The sequence below is a fragment of the Petaurus breviceps genome, unplaced genomic scaffold (assembly GCF_028583685.1).
Source record: "Petaurus breviceps papuanus isolate PSGF00001 unplaced genomic scaffold, PetGlider_PUasm1.0 339, whole genome shotgun sequence".
Classification (NCBI taxonomy): Eukaryota; Metazoa; Chordata; class Mammalia; order Diprotodontia; family Petauridae; genus Petaurus; species Petaurus breviceps.
Window position 1 is genome coordinate 1,500,411 of NW_027186112.1, and position 26,700 is coordinate 1,527,110.

A 26,700-nucleotide genomic window follows, 5' to 3' on the forward strand; every position below is an offset into this window, starting at 1 on the left:
ATTTCTTTTTCTATGCTGCTACATATACCTAAAGCAAATACTGTAGGGCAAATTCTTTTTAAAGGTTAGAAGGCACCTTGGAAATCACCTGGTCCAGTCACTGACAAAACTTAGGAGTTCAACTCTTGGAAGATGCCCCACTAAGTGGAAACTACCCTCCTCTCCTTCCTTTGTCCAAGGCAAGCTTAGTTCCTACACAAAGCAGACAAACAAAGAGGAAGCAACAAGACCCATTGAACTTTATTATGGTGATTTTGCCTTGAAATTTCCTGAATGGAGATGAGAAAATTGAGGCTGGAGCTGTAGGCAGGTTGAGCCAACATAAAATCAACTGGTACATAAACTTGGGGATCTTTTTGTTTCCTGCCTGTTTGGAAAGGTCTCGGGGAAGTAGGGACTGGAATGGAAAGGGCTGACCTACTATCCTCTTCCTATTCTGCCCCACACAAAGCCTATGAGCAGAGTGGGACAAGTCTATCAAGAGAGAAAGGGAAAGCAGCTGTCCTCTCAGTGTATATCCGTACATACCCCAGGGTGGAGAGGATGTGCCTAAAAGTAGATCAACCTGGAGTCCTTTTGTGTGGGGAGGCAGGGAGTGATCAGGGTACACATTCAAGGAAAGGGTCCTGTGCCCAGGGAAGAAAGATGCCAGCTGGTATGAACAGGGGGTTTCTGCCCACAGCTGAGAGGTCTCTTCCTTCACCCACACTGTTGGCTCTTGCAACCTCTGGGGGAGGAGGAACAAAGCTGGGGGAAGGAGATGGCTGGTGCCCAGGATCCCTACTGCTTGTTCAGTTCCTGTGCCCGGCGGGTGGCAGCTTCCACAGCGTTCATTGCAGCAGCTCGTAATCCACCCTGCTCCAAGGCATGAAGTCCATAGATGGTGGTTCCCCCAGGGGTGCACACTTCAGATCGAAGCTGGGCAGGATGCTGTCCACTTTGTAAAAGCAATTTGGCTGCCCCCTATAAGGAAAGACCCTGGTTAGTATAATGTGAAAGGGAGACCATGATTTGCCACCACCACCAACAAAGTGATGAGCTCCAGGGGTGGGGAACCTGTGGTCTCAAGGTCACATTTGACCTTCTAGGTTCTTCTTGGGTACAGTCTTTTGACTGAGTCCAAGTTTTACAGAACAAGTCCTTTTATTAAAGGGATTCGTTCTGTGAAGTTTGGATTCAGTCAAAGGGCTACACTTGAGGACTTAGAAGGCCATACGTGGCCTCGAGGCCACAGGTTCCACCACCACCCCCACCCCAGCTAGCCTTCAATCTCTGCCTTTTTTTTTTTTTTAAGCAATTGGGGTTAAATAATTTGCCCAAGGTTACACGGCCAGCTTTTTTTGGGTGGGTGTTAAGTATCTGAGGCCGGAACCAATCTCGGGTCCTCCCAACTCTGGGGCCAGTGCTCTTACTCACTGAGCCACCTAGCCGCTCCAATCTCTGCTAACTTTTACAATTATATCCTCAGTTACCACTTTAAATTCATTTTAATTAAATAAGTTCCTATGATGGGTAAGGAAGGTATCATGCTGTATATCTTCCTTCTCTTCTCTTCTCTCTACTCTTTCCTTCTCTCTCAATTCTCATCACCATGCCCATCTCCATGGGGCTATGAACCTCACCCTTAAGGTTATTCCTCCCCTTTTTTTAATTTCTAACTTTTGGTAGGGACCTAGAGCTATGGAGGAGTGGGCGGGGGGAAGACTTTTGGGGAAGGAGAAAGGCTATAGGCTAAGTCCTGGGCAAGCTGCTAGAACAAACTCACCAGAAGTGTTTGGGCAGCAATTTGGTGAGCCAGGCCACTTGGCATTCCCAGTTTGATGGCACCTTCTGCTAGAGCTTCAGAGAACATGCAGACCTGTAGGGGCATGACAGGAACAGACAGTTATATAAACCAAATATTTCAAAGACTTCAAACAAAACTCAACACAGAAGTTTAAGATCCTTCTGGCATAAGCTTACAGCTCACAGTGAGTCATCCGCCTACCAATGCCCCCACATTGCAAAGGCATCCTACTCATCAGATCAGGGGATTTAGAGATATAGGGGACCTTAGGGATCATTTAATATCGGCCCCTCATGTTACAAGAAGAAACCAAGGTCCAGAGAGGTGATTTGTTTTTTCCTTTTTTTCCATATCTTTAGAACTTAGCACAGTAACTGGCACATAGAATATGTTTACTAAATGTTTATGACTGATTGCCCAAATAAATTCAGCAAGCATTTGCTAAATGCCTACTATGTGCCAGGCACTAGGGATACAAATAAACCAGTTTCTTAAAGCCAGAATGCCTTAATTCCAACTATTCCATGTTCTTTTGGCCAGTAAGATCTAAACCCTCATCACAAGCTAAGTAAGAAGCTTAGAATTTTTGGAAAGAGATAGGCTTCAAAGTATTAGATGATGATGACAATCCTCCAAATATAATCAGGAATCAACTAGGTTACATGGGCAAATGGAAGAATGGAGCATAGTTCAACAGAGAGTTTGTGCAGAAAAGTGGGCCCTACAGGGGTAGCTAGGTGGTGTAGTGAATAGAGCACCGGCCCTGGAGTCAAGAAGACCTGAGTTCAAATCCCACCTCAGACACTTGATATTTACTAGCTGTGTGACCTTGGGCAAGTCACTTAACCCCAACTGCCCTGCCTTTCCCCCTCCAAAAAATAAATAAATGAAAGTGGGACCTACATGATGGAAGGGGACTATATTCCATCATACACAGAAGGAAAGCCCTGTCTGTGGTCCAGATCCAGAATGATATTAGATCCTACCACTGGAAGATATAGTGGTTCATGGGTCCTGTGATTCTACAGCACTCACATAGGCTACACCACTGCCACTGAGGCCTGTGTGGATGTTGATGTAGGCCTCGGGTACCTCCTCACACAAACCACAGACAGATAAAAGATTTTGCAGATATTCAGTTTCACACTTCTCAGCATGGCGGCCTCGAGCCATTACCACTGCACCCTCCTGGACTCTGCAAGGTAGATTAGGCATGATCCGGAGCACCCTTGATTTAGGGGGAAGCAGCTGCAAAGAAAAGATAAGAATCACTAGAAGAACTTTTAGACTCTGAGTGGTAAAAAAAACAAACACCTAGTTAGAAGTGATCACATACTTCAGCTGATACTCGACAAAGAATACCCTCTATTCTCTTTCCTAATAAGCAGTCATTTAGGCTCTGCCTAATGACCTACAGTGAAGAAGCAAGCAATACTTTCCAATACAACCTGCTCCACTACTGGACAGCTTTGGAAGAAAACACATGTGAGGACTGCTGCTGTGAATAATTTTAAGCGTCTAATCGCATAATATAATGAACTCTTTATTTAGAACTAAACATTGTTCAATAAAATAAAGCATAACATTCATAGCAATATCCTTAAACAAAACATATCATTCAATATATAAATATATATGTTATCTCAAAACACTCAGTATGTCATATAGCACTTAGCATATATCATTGTATTCTGTAGCATTTCCCAAAATATTTGTTTACACAATCAGGGAGTCTCAGGCTAGGGTCTTGCCCTTACAGGGCTTCAATTCAACATAACTGAAGTATCCACAGAATGGGACTATTCTATGTGGCTTCTTTATGCATTAAGCACCAAACCAGATATAACTTTACTTTTTCTGCCTGCCAAGCTGAGGCATAGTCCTACTGCATCTAACCTCTGGTATGAATTATAATTACTTCCCATCTTTTGAGGCTGTAAATGCTGCTGCAGTCAGTCACTCAAGGCCTTGCTATGATACAGTGTGGCATGTATGTGATTCTCCCTTCTCTCTCCTCTGACCTAGATGCTTCATAGTCCAATGACTGGATTAGCCTGAGCTTCCTGTTCTAAATGGGCAAGTCAGGAAGTGGAAATAGAGAGGAGTAAGGGGAGATTTGGATCTAACTGTCAGCAGCCAGATATGAACAATAGAAATATAGGAGAAAAGAGCCTATCTCAGAGCTAAAATCATTTCCAGAAGCCAAGGGCAAACTAAAGCATATGGCTGTGCCCTTCATGCTGGAAAGCTGGGGGAAAAGGAGGGAGAGGAAGCTATCTTATGGAAAGAAGGCTCAGAATGCTTACCTTCTCCAGGGTGTGCAGAGAGACACCAGCAGCCACTGAGACAAGGACATGTTTTCTGGTGACAGCAGGAGAAATCTCAGCCAGTACAATAGGTAGGATGTGGGGTTTGGTGGCAAAAAAAACTATGCTGCAGTTCTGAAGTACTTCGGTGTTGGAATGAGTTGTTTTACAGCCCAAATTCTGTGTCAAAGATAAAAACCAGCTGACATTTATAGAGTAACTTTAGATTTGAAAAGTGCTTTATACACAGTAGGTACTTAATAAATCCTTATTTGATCTCATATGAACTTGGTGACAACCCATGGGTATTATTATTCTAATTTTATGAATGAGGAAACTGAAGCTGAGAGAGGTTAGGTAATTTGGTCATGGTAACACAGTAATAATGATGAGTGAACCCAGATCTGCCTGAACTCTTAAGTCCAGAACTCTATCCACTACACCACACTGCCATGCTAAAAACAAACAAAACAAGTTAAGGAAGCAGAGATCCCTGACTGGTCAATTTCAATTGGTTGATTATGGGGTAAGACTGGATTCACAGACTCTTACGTCTTTCTAGTGGGTTGAGAGTGGCAAGGAGGTATTTCTGTGCCATTCCTTCCTTGAACGAGAGCTATGATGAAATTTTCCAGCTGCCTCCAGCCCCCAATAAGATAGGTAATACCTTCTATTATCAAGTATTCCAATATCCCTGACATGACCATCAGTAACAAATTTCTCTCACTCACAGACCTGACCCAGCTTCTCATTACAAGGCTTCACATAAGGAAGAGGAAAAATACAGATACTATCAAAATCCCCAGAAAGCCTATGTTTCTGTTTAGGAATGAACTACAATGAGCTCATTTGGGGACCTGGGCCAAAGAAATCAGATGAAGCCAATTTCCTACTACTCCATCAACTTTCTCCAGGGCCCTTAACTCACTTGAAAATGCCACAGGTTCTTGTCTGATGGAGCACTCGCCATTATGTTGTGAGCTTCCACTTTTCCTGGAGAAAGAGTAAACAACAGGGAAGAAAGCAGTGAGGCAGGGTGGGTTCTGTTGGGGGTCTCTGAAGCACTATTGAGTACTCTAAGTCAGACTGGTGAGATACAATGAGCTCTGGACTAGAAGGCTTGGGTTTTAGTTCAGGCTCTCCCAACTAACTATTTGTAATTCAGGGCAAGCTTCTTTCCCTTGCTTGACCTGTTTCCTTCTGGAAAAAGCAGTGTGAATAGTGGAAAAAGTGTAGAGCCCAGGAGGCCTAGGTTTGAGTTCCACCTCTGACACCTGCCAGCCATGTGACCGGGGACAAGTCACTAACTCTATCTTAAGTGTCTTCATCTGTAAAAATGGGGATACTTGGAGCAACTATCCTCACAAATGTTTTGTGAGGCACAAAAAGAGACAATGGATGTTTAAAAAAAAAAACCAAAATGAAGGAACTTTAACATCCTATCTAGCTCTAAAAATTAGGTGATTTTGTCAAAGGGGCCTGGGGTGAAGCTACTAGAAGCACTGACTGAGAGTCAAGAAAACTTACTACATAACAACGGGTAAAATCCCTGCCACCAGTCAGTTTCCTCTTGTCATGGGAAGAACATTCAGTTTCTTCCTGCAATTGTTGGGAGGGATTATTAAGCCCTGTAAAATCTTTACCAAGTGTAAAGTATTCTGAAAATGCTAAATAATCAACACTTATTGATCCTCTCACAAGCCCCAAGTGGACCATAAATAATATATTTTTTTCCTTTTATTCCATTTTAAAAATTCAGAACTTAACACCAAATAAAATAAACATTTCCACATATATTGTAGAACAGGACAGGATTACACATAAAACTGTATCTTTATTATATAGAGCTTGCTTTTATTTATAAGTATGTAATAAATACAACATGTAACTTTCAAAGCTTGTCTATGATTCCTTCTCTCCTTTTCTTCTCATTTTTTGAGGGGAGGGGAGGTGAAGTGAAGAGGACTTTCTTTGTAGCTCACCTCTCTCTTCCAGCTTTCCCATCCTTAACTATATTACCTTTCAACCTTTATCCTGATCAAGAATTGAGTATTACTTTTTCACATTATGGACAGTGGTAGTGGCTAGAATACTGGGTTTGAAGTCAGAAAGGCCAGGATTCAAATTGCCTCTGTCACTTACTGGCTGGGTGACACTGGAAAGTCTCCTACTTCTCTGAGGCTCAGGTATTCTCTAAGATCTATGAAATCCCAGGTCCTTGCCACAGAGACATATAAAGGCAAGAAAAACAACATAAAAAGGTGAATGGACTCACTAAGGCAGTAACTTCTTCTGCTGATTGTGTTGGGAGGTTGGGAACATTCATTTCATTTGTATACAGATGTTGAGATATTCCAAGTTCAAGTTCATGTCAGTAGCAATTTCCATTTTAAAATGGACTTAAGTCCAATCCAAGAGAGGAAGAACTCACTTAAGAGTTTAAATTCATATATGCTATGATAATAACCTCCCTGTGGCAAGGGCAGCTGAGTTAAAACTTAATTAGATTTTTAAGAACTGCTCTTCCCAAAACCAAGATTATCTTTTCCCCAAATTTATTCCCTCTTATTTCACTATCTCAATAAAACCACACTCTGCTATCCCATGTTCAATGCTTTGGGGTTCTTTTGCCCTCATTCCTCATATCAGCTGCTTCCAGATCCTATCAATTCCTTCTCTGCAACATCTCTCTCATGCATCTGTCTTTCTGTATTCCTACTGGTGCCAGAATAATATAGCTCCTCATTTACCACTTGCTTGGACCACTGCAATAACCTCTTTTAAAAAAAAAATTATTCTGAACTTATCAAACACTAAATGAAATGCACATTTCCATATATATTGTAGAACAGAACAGAATAGGATTATATATAAAGCTGTGCATCTCTATTATGTAGAGCCTGCTTTTTGAGTATATAATATCAATGTCTGTGATTCCTTCTATTTTCTTCTATTTTATTGGAAGGGAAAAGAAGCCTTATCCTTAAGCCTATTCTTGAGACTTCCCTTCTCTCCTTATTAAGAAAAAAGGAAAAAAAAGGAAGGAGGAAGAAAACCCTTGGAACAAATATATATAGTAAAGTAAAATAAATTCCCACACTGGCCATGTCCAAAAATGTATGTCTCATTCTTCATTTTGAGACCATCACCTCTCTGCCAGGAGGTCAGTAGCATGCTTTTTCACCGGTCTTCTGGGTTATGGTTGGTCATTTCTCCAGGCATAGTGTTTAAGTCTTTCAAAGTTGTTTTTCTTCATTCAATGTACTGTTTTTATTTTTTCTCCCTTTCACCCATTACAAAACCAAGTATGCACAATCAAACAAAACAAATTCCTAAACTGGCCATGTCCAAAAAATGTGGACATATTTATATTTATATAATTTATGGGCATATTGTGTGTGTGTGTGTGTGTGTGTGTGTGTGGCCTGAGACCATTATATCTGTCAGGAGGTGGGTAGCATGTTTAATTATGGGTCTTCTGGAATAATGGTTGGTCAATGGGTTGATCAGAGTTCTTAAAGTCTTTTAAGGATGTTTGTCTTTACAATGTTGTTCTTATTGCATAAATTATATTCCTGGTTCTGCTCACTTCACTCTGCATCAGTTCATATAAGTCTCCCCAGGTTTTAAAATATGCTCAACAGATTTTCCCATTTCCATTCTCTCACCACTCCAATCCATCTTTCATACTGTTTCTAGAATAATCTTTTTATAATCTATAAATCTGATTATATTCCTCCTCCGCTCAAAATCTTTTGATATTAACACTTTTGTAAAGTGCATTCAATGGATACTAATTTTCTACTATTATAATTCAAACAATTTAAGAATCTGTTCCAAAGGTACATTAATTAGGATTTGAGCTCAGCCAAAATACCTATGTTGATAATTAACAGGTGCTGGCTGCCAGTGTTCTTAGGTCCAGTAACCAATTATATAAATTCACAACAGTCTCTTAAAGGAAAACTGTCTCTAAAGTGACCATGCCCTCTTGGGCTTCAGACAATGGAGGTTCCAAGAGTGTATTCCAGGTGTCAATTTCAAAGTGTACTCCCAGTCAATATTCTAAACCAAGGGTTGTTCACCTGAGGTCTGTGAACTTGTTTTTTCAAGAAATGTTTTGATAACCATACAGCTCAACATAACTGGTTTCCTTTGTAATTCTATGTATTTTGCCTTATTCATTTAAAAACATTTTGAAAAGGAGTTCATAAACAGGGCTTTACCAGACTGCCAAAGGGCTCCAAGACACAAAAAGGGTTAAATAAGAACCCTTGTTCTAAACCCTTGCAAAATGTCTCCTGTTGGTCAATATGTAAATCTGTTTTTGTTTGCACATTTGTTTAACATTTTTTTCCTTTTTCCAAGAGGTGGAAGGGGAAGATAGAAGAAAGAAAAAAAATAAGATTAAAATAAACATACTTTGGCTTGGGAAGTCCATTTTATCCCCATTTTACAGATGAAAGAGCTGAAACACAGAGGAGTAGAAGTGACCTGCCTGGGACAAGTCATGACAGAGAGTATTCCAAGCTCTACAATTTGACATTTTCCCTTGTTTCTCCATTGGGGAAAAAAAACAAAACAAAAAGAAAGAAGACTGAAAGTACCCTAAATGGCTTAGGAAAGGGCCCCTTGCATCCTTACATTTTGAACTACTCCTATGATTTCACTGGGGGAGGGAACTTCCAGTGTGGAAACCCCTTCTTATGTAGATCAAACACTGTTCATACACTTAAAAGTCTTAGTCCCTTGAAGTATTGAGAAGGAAGTGAATTGCTTAGAGTCAAAAGGCTAGTATGTATCTTGAGTCACAACTTGAACCCACATCTTCCTGAACCTGAGGCCAGCTCTCTTTCCATTATACCACTCTGCCCTTGTTTTTTTTTTTAAATGTGGTTACAGAAATTATATACTGTCATTTAACTATTTTTTTTCCTGTTTCCCTTAGGAGATTCTTAAGATCCCTAAAAGGAAGAGTATTATTTTATATGTCTTAGTATTCTCCACCAAATCTGATTCTATGCCTTGCATATACACAGTAGATGTTTAGTACAAGAAATCATATACGCCATATAAAAATGGCTAAGGTAAGCAGTCCTAGTTGTAGTGGAAAAAGCGCTGGATTTGGGAGTCAGGTGTGTTTGATTACTGACTGAAATAGATTAGCTTTGTGACCATAAGCAAGTCACTTCTCTTTGAGTCCTGGTTGTGAGCAAAGCACTTTTAAGAACCTTTAACCATTGTAAAAATATTAAATTATTATAAATATTCATCAGTTTGATTTAAGCCAGATTCAAGCCATGCTAGTTCTTTACAGTATGTTCAAATGTTGTAACTAAAGAACTCTAAAAACTGAGAGACAATGTCACAGGATGAAAAGAACATTAGCAGCCTTAGAAGTCACAAGACTTGGGTTTGAATCCCAGCTCTGCTACTACCGTGTTTCCCCGATAATAAGACCTATCCCGAAAATAAGCCCTCCCCTTACTGTGTAAGATTCCTCTAAAATAAGCCCTCCCCCGAAAATAAGCCCTATTGAGATTGCTACTGTAGTGAAGGTGATCCCCTGCGCTACACGCTACATTATGGTACCCTCTGTATGCACCGTTCCCCCCCCCCCATGAAACGCACGCCGCGCTCCGAGCTGCATCCAATCAGACCTGCAGCAGTGAGCGTGTCATCCTGTTCTTCCCAAGTGATTTGCTTGCTGGCGCCATTGAGAGCAGTGCCACGGAGGAGAGCTGAGGCAGGACAACATAAGCCCTCCCCTGAAAATAAGCCCTCTGGTGTTTTTCTTTCCAAAAAATTAATAAGACAGTGTCTTATTATCGGGGAAACACGGTATCTACCTATAAAGATAGGCAAGTCAGGTGATCTGTCAAATGTAAAAAGGAGAAACAATTTGTATGTACTTCACAGAAATAAAAAAGGATTGGAAATCATTCTGGAAATCCTAAAGCATTGAAAAAGGTGAATTCTTAATGTTACTGTAATTTAATTTTTTTATTTGTCTAGATGTTGTCTCCCCACAGAGCCTATAAGCTAGCTCCTAAAGAATATGGGTAAGTAACTCCTGTGCTTTAATTTTCAACCTTGCCCATAATTCGTTTTTTAAAAAGTTATTAATGTTTTTTATAATAACAAGGATATCACTAAGGATCCTTTTTCCTCCTCATCAAAGGGGGCCATTCCATATGACAAACAGTATTTTCTTTCTTTTTTTTTTTTTTGAAGGTGGAAGGCAGGGCAATTGGGGTTAAGTGACTGTAATGGCAAGCACAGAAGTAGTTGTAATGCGAATGTAAATTTTAAAGATCTTCCCTGCTCCTAGGCTAAAGTGCACCAGGAAGGGGAGGGGGGGGGAGGCTTGTTTTTCAGTAGATACTTCTTGATTGGCCAGTGAGTCGAGAAGGTTGTTACATTCTTTTAGCTAGGAGGAGGCTATGTTAGTTCAGTCGTGTAGCTTTGTTTTGGGGCTCACTTTGAGAAGTGTTCTGTGATTTTATCTGGATTATGGGAAGCCGTTGTTGAGAGCCCCCCCTCGGCTTTGAAAAACCCAGATGTTGATTGGGTATGGATGTAATGGTTGGACAATTTGAAAACCGTCTACTTGATCTGTTTCTCCGTCTTGATAATTCTGTCTGTATACTTTGAAGTTCGGGGTGCTGGTGACCCTGGGGACGCTGGTGTGCTTGCTGCTACAGTAGCTCACCTTGTTTCAGCTATTGAATACCTTGTTTCATTTCAAGTTTCTTTTGAGCTTTGTATCAAGTCTATTAAGAAACAGAACATGTGAACCCCATAACTTGTGAACCCTAGAACTCATGAACTCCTGCAACAGGAAGGGGAGGTGCTAATGACCATATATATAAGGAGAGGCCCAAGCTAGAGACAGCAGAACTGAGAAGAGGACTCTTGTGGTGGCAGAGTCAAAAAGGAGAAAACTTGTGGTATCCCAGCACTCTGTCTGCTCTATCTGTGTTGATGTTTGTTTGTGATACTTTGACCTTACTGGAAGCCCTGAAAGAGGATTTTCTGGTTGTATGTTTACATAAGTCCTGGAGGAGGGTTTTGGAAATCCTGGGACTTTAGTGATGATTTGTGCTGACTTCTTGGACCTTGTTTGGGGTCTGTGTTGATTTGTATTGAATTCTCAGACCTTATTGGTGGGTCTGAGTTGATTTCACAGGCAGATAGTGAATTGATGGTGGTGTTGGCAATGTGCATGAATATTATTGTGGCTCTGTCAAGCTTTGTCTTCCCAGAAACAGGAACTGTGAAGGACTTGAGGTGGACTGGACACTGTGAACTTCAATATGGAACGGGAACTGGACAAAGAACTGGGATCTGCCTTCCTTTGAACCCAGGTGACAGTTGGAGCTGGGACCATGGAAGAGGAACCATGGAAGCTGAGAGTCAGCCTTGAGTCAAGCTGAAAAAAGACTTTACTTGGATACTGTGTACTGACTGAGAAGATTATGATTTACTGTGACCTAGGGGTAGAGAACTTTGACTTTTGTACTTTGTGATTGAATTAAGGATTTTGTGATTGACTAAATAAATGTACTTTGTTTAAAACTATGTGACTACTTTGGTGAAAGCTATGTGGCCATTTTAGTGATAAGTTATTGAGCTGTGACATGGTAAATACTGTATTTTGATTTTCAATGAATGTTTTGCTCTGATTTGTTATTGAATAAATAGAGAGCTCACTATACTATATAATCAGAATCTTGAAAGCTGTTCACAGCAGTAGTACTCTGGAAAGCTGTTCGTGCATGCCTTTACAGTGACTTGCCCAAGGTCACACAGCTAGTAAGTGTTATGTGTCTGAGGCCGGATTTGAACTCAGGTGTCCTGACTCCAGAGCCGGTGCTCTATTCACTACGCCACCTAACAATCCCCAGTATTTTCTTTAGAGAGGAAAAAAAATCAGCACAACTGATTGATACAGTCAAGATGGAGGTGGAAAAACAGGACTTCCACAAGGCTCCAGCTCCCACCACTTCCAAATCATGTAAAAGGGGACTCTGAACAAACTTTGGAGCTACAGAACCCACAAAATGACACAGAGAAGCTAACCTCCCGCTAAGGACGGCCCAGCAGGCTGGCAGGAATCAGCCAGCACAGAGCTCTGGGAGCCCACCCCAGTGCCCCGCGCCAGAGGTTTTAGCCCCAGGGCATGACCAACCACCAGCTAGAGGGACTTCAGATCACCAGCAGCTGTGGCAGTCCAGAATTATCAACACATAGATGTTAAGGACAAAGTGAGAGGTCAGTGCTGTATGAAGTTTGGTACCCAGTAGTTGGGAGTGTGAGGGCTGCAGTGAAGCCGCCACCACTTGGCAGCTTTAACTCCTGGCCTGCAGAGGGTAGGGGGACCAAGCGACCAGTCTGAGGGGTAATCGCTCTTGCTTTAACCTGCTTGGATCTGGATTGCAGTCTAGGGTGGAGGTCCTGGGGTGTGTGATCAGCTTGCCAGAGCTTGTGGAGACCTCAGAGAGGGCACCCATCTACTACCTCCGGCAGCTAAGAAAACCCCACCATTTGGAACAAAGCTCCCCTGTCTGGTGGCAAAGTCCTACTGTGGCAAAAATCCCAGGGGTCAAGTGATTGAGTGGCAACATGACCAGGCAAAGGAAGCAAAGCAAACAGAAGAATCCAATATTAGACTCCTATTTGGGGGACAAAAAGAATCAAAGCATGGAACAGGAGGAAGACAGTGAAGTCAGAACTCCTGCACCAAAAGCTTCCAAGAAAAATACGAGCTGGTTATAGGCCATAGAGGACCTTAAGAAGCAGACAAGAGAAGTGGAGGAAAAATTGGGAAGAGAAATGAGAATGATGCAAGAAAATTATGAAATAAGAGTCAACAGCCTGACTGAGGAAAATAACACTTTAAAAAACAGACTAACTCAAATGGCAAAAGAGGCTGAAAAAGGTAATGAGGAGAAGAATGCCTTAAAAAGCTGAATTTGCCAGATGGAAAAAGAATCTCAAAAGCTCAATGAGAAGAATCATTCCTTCAGAATTAGAATGGAGCTAGTGACTTTATGAGACATCAAGATGATGTTAAACAGATCCAAACAAATAAAAGAATAGAAGGCAATGTGAAATATCTCATGGGAAAAACCACTGACCTGGAAAATAGATCCAGGAGACATAATTTTAAAATTATTGGACTACCTGAAAGCCATGATCAAAGAAAGAACCTAGAAATCATCCTCCAAGAAATTCTCAAGGAAAACTGCCCTGATATTTTAGAACCAGAGGGCAAAATAGAAGTTGAAAGAATCCACCAATCACCTCCTGAAAAAGATCCCCAAAAGAAAACTCCTAGGAATATTATAGCCAGGTTCTGGAATTCCCAGATTAAGGAGAGAATATTACAAGCATCCAGGAAGAAACAATTTGAATATTGTGGAAACACAATCAGGATAACTCAGGATCTGGCAGCTCCTACACTGAGGGATCAAAGGGCTTGAAATATGATATTCTGGAGGCCAAAGGAGGGGGAATTAAAACCAAGAATCACCTACCCAGCAAAACTGAGTATTATGTTTCAGGGGAAAATATGGTCATTCAGTGGAATAGAGGACTTTTTTTTTGGCCTTAAGTAACTTACCCAAGGTCACACAGCTAGTTTTTGTGTGTGTGTGTTAAATGTCTGAGGCCAGATCCGAACTCAGGTCCTCCTGAGTCTGGGGCCGGCACTCTACTCACTGCACCACCTAGCCGCCACCCATGAATAGAGGACTTTCAAGCATTCTTGATGAAAAAACCAGAGCTGAATAAAAAATTTGACATTCAGATACAAGAAGCAAGAGAAGCATGAAAAGGTAAACAGGGAAAAGAAATCATAAGAAACTAATCAAAGTTGAACTATTAACATTCCTACATGGAAAAACAATAATTGTAACTGATGTAACTTTTCTCAGTATGAAAATAGTTGAAGGGAATAGAAATATATATATATATATATGTCTATATCAAAGGGTATACAGGCATATGAATACATATGTGAATGTGTGTATATATGTTTACAGGTATACATAGAGGGCACAGGACCAATTTAATAGGAAGGGATGATACTTAAAAAGTGAAATTAAGAGGTGAGAGGGGAATATAATGAGAGGAGATGGGGAGACACAGAATGGGGTAAACTATCTCATGTAGAAGAGGCAAGGGAAAATGGTTACAACGGAGGGGAAGAATAGGAAGGCAAAAGGGAATGGGTTAACCTTATTTTCATTGAATTTGGCTCAGGGAGGGAATGACATACTCACTAAATAGGGTATCTCACCCTACAGGAGAGTAGGGGGGAAGGAGATGAGAGGGGGGATGATAGAAGGGAGGGCAGGCTGGGGGGGAAGTTGGAAGCACCCACTTTTGAAAAGGGATGGGATCAAAGTAGAGAGTAGAACAAGTGGGAGGTGGGATAGGAAATATAGTGAGTCTTTTACAATATGTATGGTAATGTTTTGCATTAGCTATACATGTACAACCTATACTGAATTGCTTATCTTACCAGTAAGACAAGGGGGGAAGGGAATGAATCTGGAATTCAAAGTTTTAAAATCAAATGTTTAAAAAAATACATATATATACATATATGTGTGTGTGTATATATATGTGTGTGTATATGTATATATATGTATATATATATATATACTATTATTAATACTATTTCACATGTAATTGGGAAATAAGATATACAGGCACCGGGGCAGAGAGATCCACCATGCCCTACTGATAAAGTCGAAGGAGGTGTGGGAGAAGATATGGGAGAAAGCAGATTGGAGGAGGGGATATCCTGTGGGACTGCTATTTTGGGGCAGTGGGTAGGGGAAAAATGGGGAGAATTGTAACTCAAAATCTGGCAGAAATGAATGATGTAAATCAGAAGTTAATAAAGCATTTGAAAAATTAAAAAAAACAACAACTGACTGATACATTGAAAAAGTCTGAAAACATGTGCAATGTGTAATACCTGGGGACCTCTCAACACTCTTCTGATCTCTCTTCATTTGAGTCCGGCTTGAGCTTGCTAACTGCATTACATCCGCTTTTGATTTTGTGGTGCATAGCTATTCTTTCCATTTACATTGTTCTAGTCACTGTGTATATGGTGTTCTTGACTCTGCTTACTTCACTCTGCAAGAGTCTATATATCTCAATCTTTCCATGTGTAATGGAAATGCAAATTTAAAGATCTTCCCTGCCCCCAGGCCCTTTGATAGGTTTAAGATACTCTGAGAACCTTCCTTGATTTGAAAATATACTCTGCCTCCTAATAGGCTGAATGTGGTCACATGGAGCCTGTGGCAGGAGGCTTGGTTTTCAGGAATGCTCACACCTTGATGCTGTGTGATTGGGCAGTGGGTCAAGAGGGTGGTTACATTCTCTGACCCAGGAGAAGGCTATATAATCCCTGATGTGAGGCTTTGCTTTGGGGCTCACTTTGAGAAGTGTTCTGTGATTTGATCAGTTGGGACTCTGGGAAGCTGTTGTTGAAACACCCCCCCCACTTTGAGAAACCCAGATGTTGATGGTAACTGTGATTTGGTATGGATGTAATGGTTGGAAACCTGTCTGCTTGATCTGTTTTTCTGTCTTGATAATTCTGTCTGTATACTCTGAAGTTCGGGGTGCTGACCTTCTTCCCCTGAACTAGGTAAATGATGTATGTTTGACTGATTAAAGTAAGCTTGTTTACCCATTTTGAGTTGCTTTCCTTTATCAAAGCAGATCCAAGAACCTGTGTTGGCAGCCACCCGGGGGACACTGGGGTGCTTGCTGCTACACCATGATTCTCTATATTCATCAAACACATAATTTCTTACACCATAGTAATATTCCATCACATTCACATGTCACAGTTTGTTTAGCCATTTCCCAATTACTGTGCTTCTACTTTTGTTTCCAATTCTTAGTTATCACAAAAAGTTCTACTATAAATATTTTGGAGTACATGGGGACTTTTTTCTTATTTGATGGCTTCCTTGGGCAATAAATATCTCTTGAAGAGATCTGCAGTTTCCTGTATGATCCTCTTTTTTCTGTTTTACTATTTACAAGGAAATGCTAACTTTATTTGGGGTTCATTAACATCATAATAAAAATATATGATTGGAGCTAGTTTAATACTTTTTTTTTTTAAACTGGCTCTCCCTATATTGCCCAGGTGTAAGAAAGCAGGTGCCACTCACAGGCCCAAGCACCTACTGATCAGCATGGGATCTCTCACCTGTTACATTTCTAGCACATGCCAGTTTGCCCCTTCTCTTGGTGGCTTGCTAAATTGATGATTAAATCTCTTGAGCTCAAGAGATCTGCCAGTCTCAGTTTCCCCAGGAGCTGACATTGTAGGTATGCACCTGCTATTTATTCTTTATAGTATATAAAAATGCTTTTAATAACAAACTAAAAGACTGAGAAGCAATGTGATATTTTTTTAAAAAGCACTAAACTTGCAATCGTGCAGTGGAAAAAATGATGGATTTGAAGTCAGAGGACTTGGGTTTGCATCCCAATTCTTATACTTACCAAAAAAACCCCCCCAAAAACAAACAAACCCATTATCTTGGGCAAATCACTTAACCTTTCTTGGTGTCAATTTCTTCCTCTGTAAAAAGAGGGGCAACAAACTAGACAACTTCAAAGGTCTCTCCCAGATCTAAAAATGTGATCCTCTAACCCCAGGCTTTGCTACTTACTAGTTATACCACCAATTCTCTGACCCTCAGGCTCTTTATTTTTAAAATGGGGATAATACTTGTACTACTAATCTCACAGGTACACTGTAAAATATATATATACACACATAAATATATAAACTATATATAGTGGGATACAGAAATGTGAACTTAATTAATGTTGTTATTATTACTTAGATGCCTCACTAGCACCTACCTCCCACAATTACTGTGAGGATAAAGTGAAATACTTATAAAAAGCACTTAGTCATAGAATACCTTATTTGGTTACTAATGCTTTCATGTGGGCAGCTGGGTGGTGCAGTAGATAGAATGTCGGGCCTGGAGTTAGGAAGACTCATCTTCTTGAGTTGAAATCTGGCCTCAGACACTTACTGTGTGACCCTGAGCAAGTCCCTTAACCCTGTTTGCCTCAGTTCTTCATCTGTAAAATGAGCTGAAGAAGGAAACACCAAACCATTCCCATATCTTTGCTGAGAAAACCCCAAATGGGGTAACAAAGGGTCAGACACAACTGAACGATTTTCCTCTATGTGAGTCTAGACTGAAAGTTCCTTCAGGGTAAGGGACATGTTTTAATATCTGTGTGTTTGTAATCTACAGCACTGTTTATGAGATCATGTCTACATACAAATATTTACCAGAGCACCCCTTTGATACCACCACAATCCTTTCCATCCAGCATGTCCAAGGATGGGACCTCATCATTACTGTCACAAAACTTACTTCACAGATAAACTGTGCTCAACCAAGTTCTCAAGTCCTACAGTTCCCCCTTCTACAAGAAACCTTTCCTGGTCCTCCCAGATGTTAGTATCTTCTCTGGTAAAATTACTTTGTATCTATTTTGTACATATATTCCATGTACCTGTGTAAGTATGTTGTCAGAAGCTCCTTGAGGGCAGGATCTGCTTCACCTTTGTCTTTGAATCTCAGGAGCATAGCACTAGTGTCTGACTTAATGGATTAGCCACCTAATAATGCTTGGTGATTGACTGATGAGAGCACACCAACATCAGAGGATAAATAGTGAATTGGCTCATAGAAACCAAGAGAAATTCCAGGATCCTATTGCCAAATACAATACTTCCAAAAGGTCAGATTTCTTTCTTCTTCTGCCAGACAGGCAAAGGTTATCTGTTCCATAAGACTCAGAATAATAAAGACTGAGAAATGAAAGGAACCTATTCCAGTTTTCCCTTGTCCTTTTTTCCTATTGAGGATACTGCCCTGCCAAACTGAGCCTGCCATGTGCTGCCTTATGTCTTTTACTCACATCTGCTGAGTAAAGCTAGAGAAAATCTCAAAACCACGATGCTACATGATCTTAACTGACCTGTCACTGCTGCTAGGCAATCCTTTGATAAGTTCCTAATTAATTCCCTATCCCACCCACCAGAATAGCTTTTCCATGGATGTCCTCCTACACTCTCAGCTGAGAACCTTACCTCGTATTTCATTGAAAGACTTGAGGCTGAAAAAACGGACAATCCCCTCTTTTTCCCCAATTTCCTCTTTTCCCCCATTCCTTATCTCCTATCACTCAGATGCCTATCTTCTTCTTCACCTTATCTCATAGCGCTTCTTCTTGCCAAGGCAAACCATTCTACATACACAAGTGATCCCATTCCATCCCATCTTCTCCATCAGTTTGCCTTCTCTATCATCCCTACACTCACTTTTCTTCAATCTTTCTTTGTCCACTGGCTTCTTCCTTGTTGGCTCCAAACATACCCAGGTCACCTGCATCAAAAAAACTCTCAATCAGTTCATCTCTGTTAGCTATTGTCCTATGCCTCTCCTTTTTTTTGTGGCTAAAGTCCTTATGAAAGCCTTCTATAATAGCTACCTCCTCTTCCTTTTCTTTTGTTCTCTTAACTCTCTGCAGTCTGGCTTCTAATCTCATCATTCAACCAAAACTGCTCTTTCCAAAATTACTAATGTTCTCTTAATTGCTCAAACCTCATGCTGCTTGAGTTCTTTGCAGTCTATTAAGCATCCTTCTTTTTCCTTGATATTCTCTTCTCTCTAGGTTTTTGTGACACTATTCTATCCTGGTCCTACTACCTAGTGGACTATTCCTTTTCAATCTTCTTTGCTGGATCCTTATCGAAGCCAAGCGAACCACAAGACTCTGTCTTAGGCCATCTATGTTATTTCACTTGGTGATCTCATCAGTTCCCATGGTTTCAATGGTCATCTCTGTGCAGATGACTCTTGGATCTACATGTCAGCTCTAACCTTTCTCCAAACTCTATTCTCAAATCTCCAATTACCTATTAAATATCTCAAACTTAATGTCCCATAGATATTTTAAACTCAACAAATCCAAGACAATTCATCTTTCCATTCAAACCCTTCCCTCTTCCTAACTTCCCTATTATTGTCAACAGCATCATCATCATCCTTCCACCCTAGGTGTCATTCTCATCTCATTCTCTCTCTTCCTCACATCCAATCTGTTGCCAAGGCCTGCCATTTCTACCTTCTAACATCTCTGGTATATGCTGCCTTCTCTTTGCCACCCTGATGCAGGTCCTCATCACCTCACACCTTGAACTCTTTCAAAAGACTGCTAAGTTGGTCTCATGGCCTGTCTCTTCCCACTCCAATCTATCCTCCACTGAGCTGTCAAACTGATCTTCCTGATCTGTTCAATTAACTCCAGTTGCTCCCTATTACCTCCAAGATAAAAAATTTATCAATACAAAAATTTTTATTTGGCTTTCAAAGCCCTTTCTAACTTAACACTTTTGTGCTTTTCTGTTCTTATTATACCTTACTCCCTGTCATGTAATTTTCAATTCAGTGACACTGCTCTTCTTGCTGTTCCTAGAATAAGACACTCCCATTTCCCGGTTCCAAGAGTTTTTACTGGCAGTCTCCCATGCATGGAATTCTTTCCCTCTTCATTTCTACCTCCTAGCTTCCCTGATTTTCTTCAAGTCTCAGTTAAAGTTTTGCTTTCTGCAAGCAACCTTTCTCAGTCCTCCTTAATCTTAGTGCCCTTTCTCTAAGACTACCTGCAATTTATCCTTCATGTGTCTTGTTTATACACAGTTATTTGCATGTTGTCTCCTCCATACTGTGAGCTCAAGACTGTTTTTTGCCTTTTTTTGTACCTCTAGCACTTAGCACATTGCCAAGAACATAGTGCCTCACTTAACTGGTTGACTACCCAAAAATGACTTCAGGTAACAGTTATAGGAATCTTAAGCAAGGAAAAGCTATCTTAAAACACAGCCTTGGTTGACATTCCAGAACTGAGTAATCAAGTCACTGTCTCATATCTCCTGGATCATTTCACTCACTCTAAGAGTTTAAAAAAAGGGGGGGGGGGGCACGCAGCTAGGTGGTGCAGTGAATAGAACATGGCCCTGGAGTCAGGAGGACCTGAGTTCAAATCTGGCCTCAGACACAACACAAAAACTAGCTGTGTGACCTTGGGCAAGTCACTTAACCCCAACTGCCCTCCAAAAAGAAAAAAAGGGACCTCTTCTATTCCAATGATACCTTTTCCACAAAGGAGCTGCTAGTCTGCCAATCACTTCAGTTGGGTAGATAAAGAAAAGAATGACCTTATTTGGGTCAATAACATTCAGAGAAGGTAGTGCGGTAGATAGAATGCCAGGCCTAGAGTCAAGAAGAACTGAGTTCAAATCCTGCCCCAGATAATTATTAGCTGTGTGACCCCAAGCAAGTTACTTCACCTGTATTTGCCTCAGTGTCCTCATCTGAAAAATGAGGATAATAATAGCATCCTATATCCCAGGATTGTTGTGAGGATCAAATGAGATAATAATTGTAAAGCATTTAGCACAGTGGCTGGTATATAGTAAGTGCTATATAAATATGTTATTATTAAATCACTTCTCCTTGGGGAAGGAAAAGATTTGTGTAAAAAAAGAGTTATTTTTTGATAAAATTTTAATTCATTTTCTTAACAAAAGCCCTTCCATTCTTTTGTTCTGACCTATTACCCACTTTTGTCCCAGAAGTCTGGAAAGGGCTTTAGAGAAATATTATTTTTAATATTCCTAGAGAAACTAAAAAAGAAGTTTGCAATACACTTCCAAACTATACATACTATCCTTATCTTTTATGTTCTACAATTCGGTGATGAGAATCTTCATGTAATCTTCACTTTTGTATAAACTGGACAACTTAAAATGATTAAATTGCTTTAGTATACAAGGAAATAATAAATGATATATTGGTTTTCAGGCTTCAAATTCATAAAGTTACTCACAACTAAAAAAAAATTGACTCATTAAAAGTCAGTTAACTTCCTACATGATAGTACAATTGGCCCATGACATTTAAATCTCAAGAACGAAACGTAGTGTGGAAGTGTTTGGGGAAAATATCTCATCAGAAAAAGCAATCTTAGAAATCAAAAAGCAGAGCTACATAGTTGTGTAAATAGAGATCCTCTGACTGGCAAAGAAAGCATGGGCCTGATCCTATCTTCAAGGAGGCCTCCACTATCTTAAAGATTTCTTGCCCCATACTAGGATATTTTGATGGCTAACCTCAGAGAAATGCATCATCCTGTTATAACAAACCTATCTTTGCAACTCCTAAGATCCCAAAGTTAACAATTCCTATCCCCAAGGTTAACACATTCTTCCCCAAAATCACCTGACATCCTGTCCCTATTTATCAACCTACCAAATAAGAGACGGAGTTGAGCAGCCTCACCACTTAGGCACCTGGTAATGTCACCCCTAAATCTATGTAAAATAGTAACAGCAACATTTATTATAGTGCTCAATATATGCTAGGCACTGCGATAAGAACAGTTATTGTCTCATTTGATTCTCAAAACAACCCTGGGAGGTAAGTGCTATCATTGTTCCCATTTTTCAGATGAGGAAACCGAGTCAAGCAGAGATTAAGTGACTTGCCCAGGATCACATAGCTAGTAAGTGTATGGGGTGGGATTTGAATTCAGGTCTTCCTGACTTCAGGCCTAGTACTCTATTTCCTGTACTACGTACCTAGCTACCCACATATAAAACCCTTTATTTTGTATCTCCCTTTGTTGGGCAGGTTGCTATCCAACTTGCAACTGTACATTAGTTGATACTAATTAAACTCTTTTTATTCTAGCATTGTCTCTTGATTTCTTGACCTCCAGTCAAACTGTTCAAGGTAAAGAGAATTACTCTTCAGAAATGCTGGATTTAGAATCAGAAGAATTAAGTTTGAATTCTGGCACTATCACAGCTGAATGATCTTGGGCAAGTTTCTCCTGAGTCTCAGTCTCCTCATTCATAAAATGAATTTAATGGCCTTTTTTCAATCCTCATTCTTCTCAACCTCTCTGCCTCCTTTGACACTGTTGGTCATTCTCTCTTTGATATTCTCTCTCTCTAGGTTTTCAGGACACCACTTTCTCTTTGTTCTCCTCCTACCTGACGCTACTTCTCAGTTTCCTTTGCCATCCAGGACATACCCACTAACTATAGGTGTCCTAGGGTTATATCCTGGGCTCTCTTTTCTCCTTTACTACTTGACTCAATAACCTCATCAGTTTAGATTTCATTACTATTTCTATGTAATAATTTTCAAATCTATGTACTCTGCCTAAACCTCTCTATTAACTTCCAATTGCCTTTATGACATCTCAAGCTGGGTGTCCAGTAGACATCTTAAACTCAAATGTCCAAAACTGAACTCATTATCTTTCCCTCTAAACACTATCCTCCATTACTATAAAGGGCAACACTCTCCTTCCAGTCCCTCAGGCTCATGCTTCTTTCCTTGATTTCTCATTATCCCTCACCCCATCTTCCCTTATCAATCAGTTGCCAAGGCCTGCTGATTTCACCTTTGCTATATCTCTGAACTATGTTCCCTTCTCTCCTCTGACACTGCCACCACTCAGCTGCAGGTCCTTATCATATTACTATGGACTACTAAAATGGTCTGCTGGTATATCTATCTGCCTGATTCATGCTTCTCCCCACTCCAACCTATCCTCCATTTAACCATCAAAGTTGATTTTCCTAAATCAAAGGTCAGACAATTTCCCCTCTCTCACCACCAACTCAATAAACTGTGGCTCCTTGTTGCCTCCAGGATCAAATATAAAATCCTCTGTTTGGCATTCAAAACCCTTCATAACCTAGCCTCCCCCTACCTACCTTTACAGTCTTCTCATACATTATTCTTTGGCATGTACTCTTCAACCCAGTAACAATGGCTTCCTAGGGGCAGCTAGGTGTGGAAGTGAATAAAGCACTGGCCCTGGAGTCAGGAGGACCTGAGTTCAAATCAGGCCTCAGACACTTAACACTTCACTAACTGTGTGACCTTGGGCAAGTCACTTAACCCCAATTACCCTGCCTTCCCCCCTCCAAAAAAACAACAACAGCCTCCTTGTTGTTCCATGAATAAAGCACTCTCATCTGTCAGTTCAGAGCATTTTCTCTGGCTGTCCCTCATGCCTGGAATGCTTTTTTCATCTCTACCTACTAGGTTCCCGGGCTTCAAGCCCAAATAAAATTCTGTATTCTACATCAAGTCTTTCCCAACCCCTCTTGATTCTAGTACCTTCTTTCTGTTAATCATATCTCATTTATCTTATATGTAGCTTGTTGGTACATACTTGTTTGTTTACTGTCTCCCCCATTAGATTGTGAAATCCTTGAGGGCAGGGACTATTTCCCCAGCACAGTACCTGGAACACAGTAGGCACTTTATGTTTATTGAGTGATTTTTAAAGTCTCTTCCAGCTCTAATCCATATGATTCCAAACTCAGAAGGGTCAGAACTGAAAGGCCATCAGGTAAAAGAAGGACCAGGCTTATCTGCTTGGTACCAAAGAGCAGAATTAGGAGCAATGGAAGGAGACAAGAGGTAGGTTTCAACATGATATAAGGAAAAATTTCATAGGAATGATATTTATCCCTATAAGGCAGTTAGGTGATGAAATGGATAGATTGCTGTACTCAAAGTCAGGAAGACCTGAGTTCAAATCCTGCCCCACTTACTAGCTGAGTGATACTGAGCAAGTCATTTATTTTCAATCTGCCTCAGTTTTTTTATCTATCAAAAGGAGATAATAGTAGCACTTACCTCTCAGAGTTGTTGTGATAAAATGAAATATTTGTGAAGTGCTTTGAAAACCTGAAAGCACTGCAATGCTAGTCATTGTTTTTATTATTATTTACCCCTATTAAATTTTATCTTACTAGTTCACTGGATCAAAGCTAAGAAGATGAAGTTTAAAATGTAAAATCTTACATTTGGGTTTAAAAAACAAACTTCTCAAGTACAAAATGGGGAATGGTTGGACAGCAATCATCTATAAAAGATCTGGGGGATTTAGTGGCATGCAAGTGGAAGAATGTGATATTACAAATGCCACAAATTCAGTTATCATCTTTAGGTAGAGGTTTCCGAAATCTTTCTATCCAGCCCTAGTATCTCTCCTGACCTCCAAACCTGTGTTGCCAACTGCCTGCTAATCATCTTCACCTGGATGTTATATCAGCATTTCAAACTCAACAAGTACAAAACTTAGGTCCCCTCTTCCAAACTTACCCTATTTCTGTTAAAGGCATCACCAGTTTCCAGTCACCCACGTTTCCAGCCACCAAGCAGTCTTTAACTCTTTCCTCTCCCTCATTCATTCCTCCATTCCAATTTCCAATTAGTTTCTAAGTTTTATGTTTTCTACCTCCACAATATCTTTAACGTGTCCCCTTCTCTTTAAACACATGGCCACCACCTTTGTTCGAATCCTCATTTCCTCTGGCCTGAACTATTGCCATAGCTTCCTAATTGATCTGCTTCCAAGATCTCCCCTCTAACCTATCCCTCCACACTGCTGACAAATTAATATTCCTAAAACACAGGTTATTACTATATATCATTTCCCTATTCAAAAACCTTCAGAGGTTCCGTTACTTCGGGAATAAAATACAAATTCCTTGGGCTGGTTATTTAAGGTCCTCCACAATTTAACTCCAAATTTAACTTTATTTTCCAGTTTTATTTCATATTGTTTCTCTTTATGTACGTTATGTTCCAGCTAAACAACTACTACTAACTTAACATTCTCTATCCCAGCTCCGTGTCTTTGCATGGCTATCTACAATCTCTCCTCGCTTACTTCAGTCTCTCAGAATCTCTAACTTCCTTAAAGATCTGCTCAGATTATCCCTCTCAAGGGAAGCTTTTCTCCAATCCTTCTCCACTCCTCCACTCCTCCACTCCCCTTGTTAGTGCTCTTTCCCTCCTCAAATTATCTTATTTCCTGATCTGCACACATCTTGTGATCCTCCAGCAGAACGAAACCTTCCTGAGGGCTGGGCCTATTTCACCCGCACCTAGCAAAAATGGGAGGCAATCAACAACAAAAAGCTAGCCGTGATATAGGGCTGCAGAGTGGGCTAGGGAAGTGATAGTTCCACTGTAATGTGTCCTGGCACAAAGGCAGTATTCCAGATGTTAGCAAATCACATCTCCTATAGAGTTCATTTGTGGGAATGTTGGAGTTACATTTTCAGACATTAACAAAATAAGAGATTATCCAGAAGAAGGCAGTCAAGATTGTGAAGTTCCTTCAGATTCTGCCACTAGGATCTCATTTAAGGGAATGGAGATTTTTTTTTTTTTTTTAGCCTGGAGAACAAGATTAAAGGGGAACTTGATAGTTGCCTCCAAACAGTTAAAGGATTGTCTGGAGGAAGAGGGATTAGACTTGTTTTATTTAAACTGAGGGCCAGGTGGGGAGAAATGGCTAGAAGCTAAAGAGGTAAATAAATAGCTGGCCTCAATCAATTAACTTCCTAACAATCAGCTGGAGCAGTCCAAAGTAAAAAGGGCTGTCCCAAGAGGCAGCGGCTTCACACTTGCAAACACCTTCAAGGTCACTCGGCTGTTGTCGAAGGGTTATTATGGTTCTGACAAGGATTGAACTAGAAGGCCTGGGAGGTCTCTTTGAACTCTGAGATTCTGTGATTAAAGTTGTCCCAAGATACGACGAGCAGCTTCCCCCACGCTAGAGGAAGTGATTAGTCTGGCTGGACGGCTCCGGGACAAGAGCAGGGTGAGGTGTGGTGGGGGATGGGGATGAGGACTGGGGGGGAGGGGAGGTAGTGGAGAATCTCTATCTCTACCCCGCGCCCTGCGACCACTACCTGACACGATGATGCCCATCGCGATGGCTTCGGCCATGCGGCCTGCACCCACGAAGCCAATCTGCATCGGGGAATCCGGTGACCAGGGTAACTGGGACATCGACACCGATATCGGAGGCGGGATGGACGTATTTGACGAAAACGTGGAAGACGAAGTTAGATACGGGGTCGACAACGACACCTTTGTGGACGAGGCCGCCGTCGCGGTGGCTACAGCCGCGGCCGCTGCGGCTGCTGCAGGTGCCCCAGCCATTTTCTCAGGCGCTACTTCAGATCGGCAACATCAACCCCACTAGAGCCCGGCCCCCTGCTACGTCCCCAACCGCCGCCAACCGCCGCCAACCGCCTCACCCTCCCCGCCTCTCGCGCTCTCCAATTGGTCCTTCCAGTCCCCTCCGCCGTGGCCGATTGGCTGGCTCGCTCTCCGCCCCTCGGCTTCGTCTCTCTTTTCTTCACACTTTGTCTTAGAAGTCCCCATCCCAGGCTCCGAGGATTGGTTAATGTGGTCCTAGCCTTTTTGCTGATTGGTAGATTTATCTTTTATTCTTTATCCTTCCGCCTGGTTCTCATACGGGTCTCACTTTACACACTCATTTCGTCTAATGCGTTAGATACGTCATCCCTACCGTCATTTGCATAGTGCTACACCACCTCATCTCTGATTGGCTGAGGTCTGTATACCGGTGCCTCTAGGAGGACCAAAAGATTAGCGTTTATGCAGGAGGTTTTGCACCCTTCAG

General features: G+C 41.1%; 1 protein-coding gene across 1 annotated transcript; it reads right to left on the reverse strand.

Annotated features, from left to right (window-relative positions):
• Positions 1-218: 218 nt before the first annotated feature.
• Positions 219-26,284, reverse strand: PYCR3 (pyrroline-5-carboxylate reductase 3). The gene is made up of 6 exons (XM_069096931.1): positions 25,961-26,284; positions 5,021-5,085; positions 4,093-4,272; positions 2,822-3,034; positions 1,766-1,858; positions 219-963 (listed from the first exon to the last, which is right to left on the reverse strand). Exons 1-6 carry the CDS (start codon positions 26,211-26,213, stop codon positions 781-783), a joined length of 987 nt encoding a protein of 328 aa, XP_068953032.1. The 5' UTR covers positions 26,214-26,284; the 3' UTR covers positions 219-780.
• Positions 26,285-26,700: the final 416 nt, after the last annotated feature.

What these genes read in the sequence shown, in the direction of transcription:
- PYCR3 (XM_069096931.1), bottom strand. Translation starts at nt 26,213, where the DNA reads ATGGCTGGGGCACCTGCAGCAGCCGCAGCGGCCGCGGCTGTAGCCACC. An exon ending in GATGGGCATCATCGTGTCAG is followed by an intron (nt 5,086 to 25,960) that starts GTAGTGGTCGCA and finishes CTCTTTCTCCAG; the next exon opens with GAAAAGTGGAAGCTCACAAC. An exon ending in GTGGCAGTGGTGTAGCCTAT is followed by an intron (nt 1,859 to 2,821) that starts GTGAGTGCTGTA and finishes ATGCCCCTACAG; the next exon opens with GTCTGCATGTTCTCTGAAGC.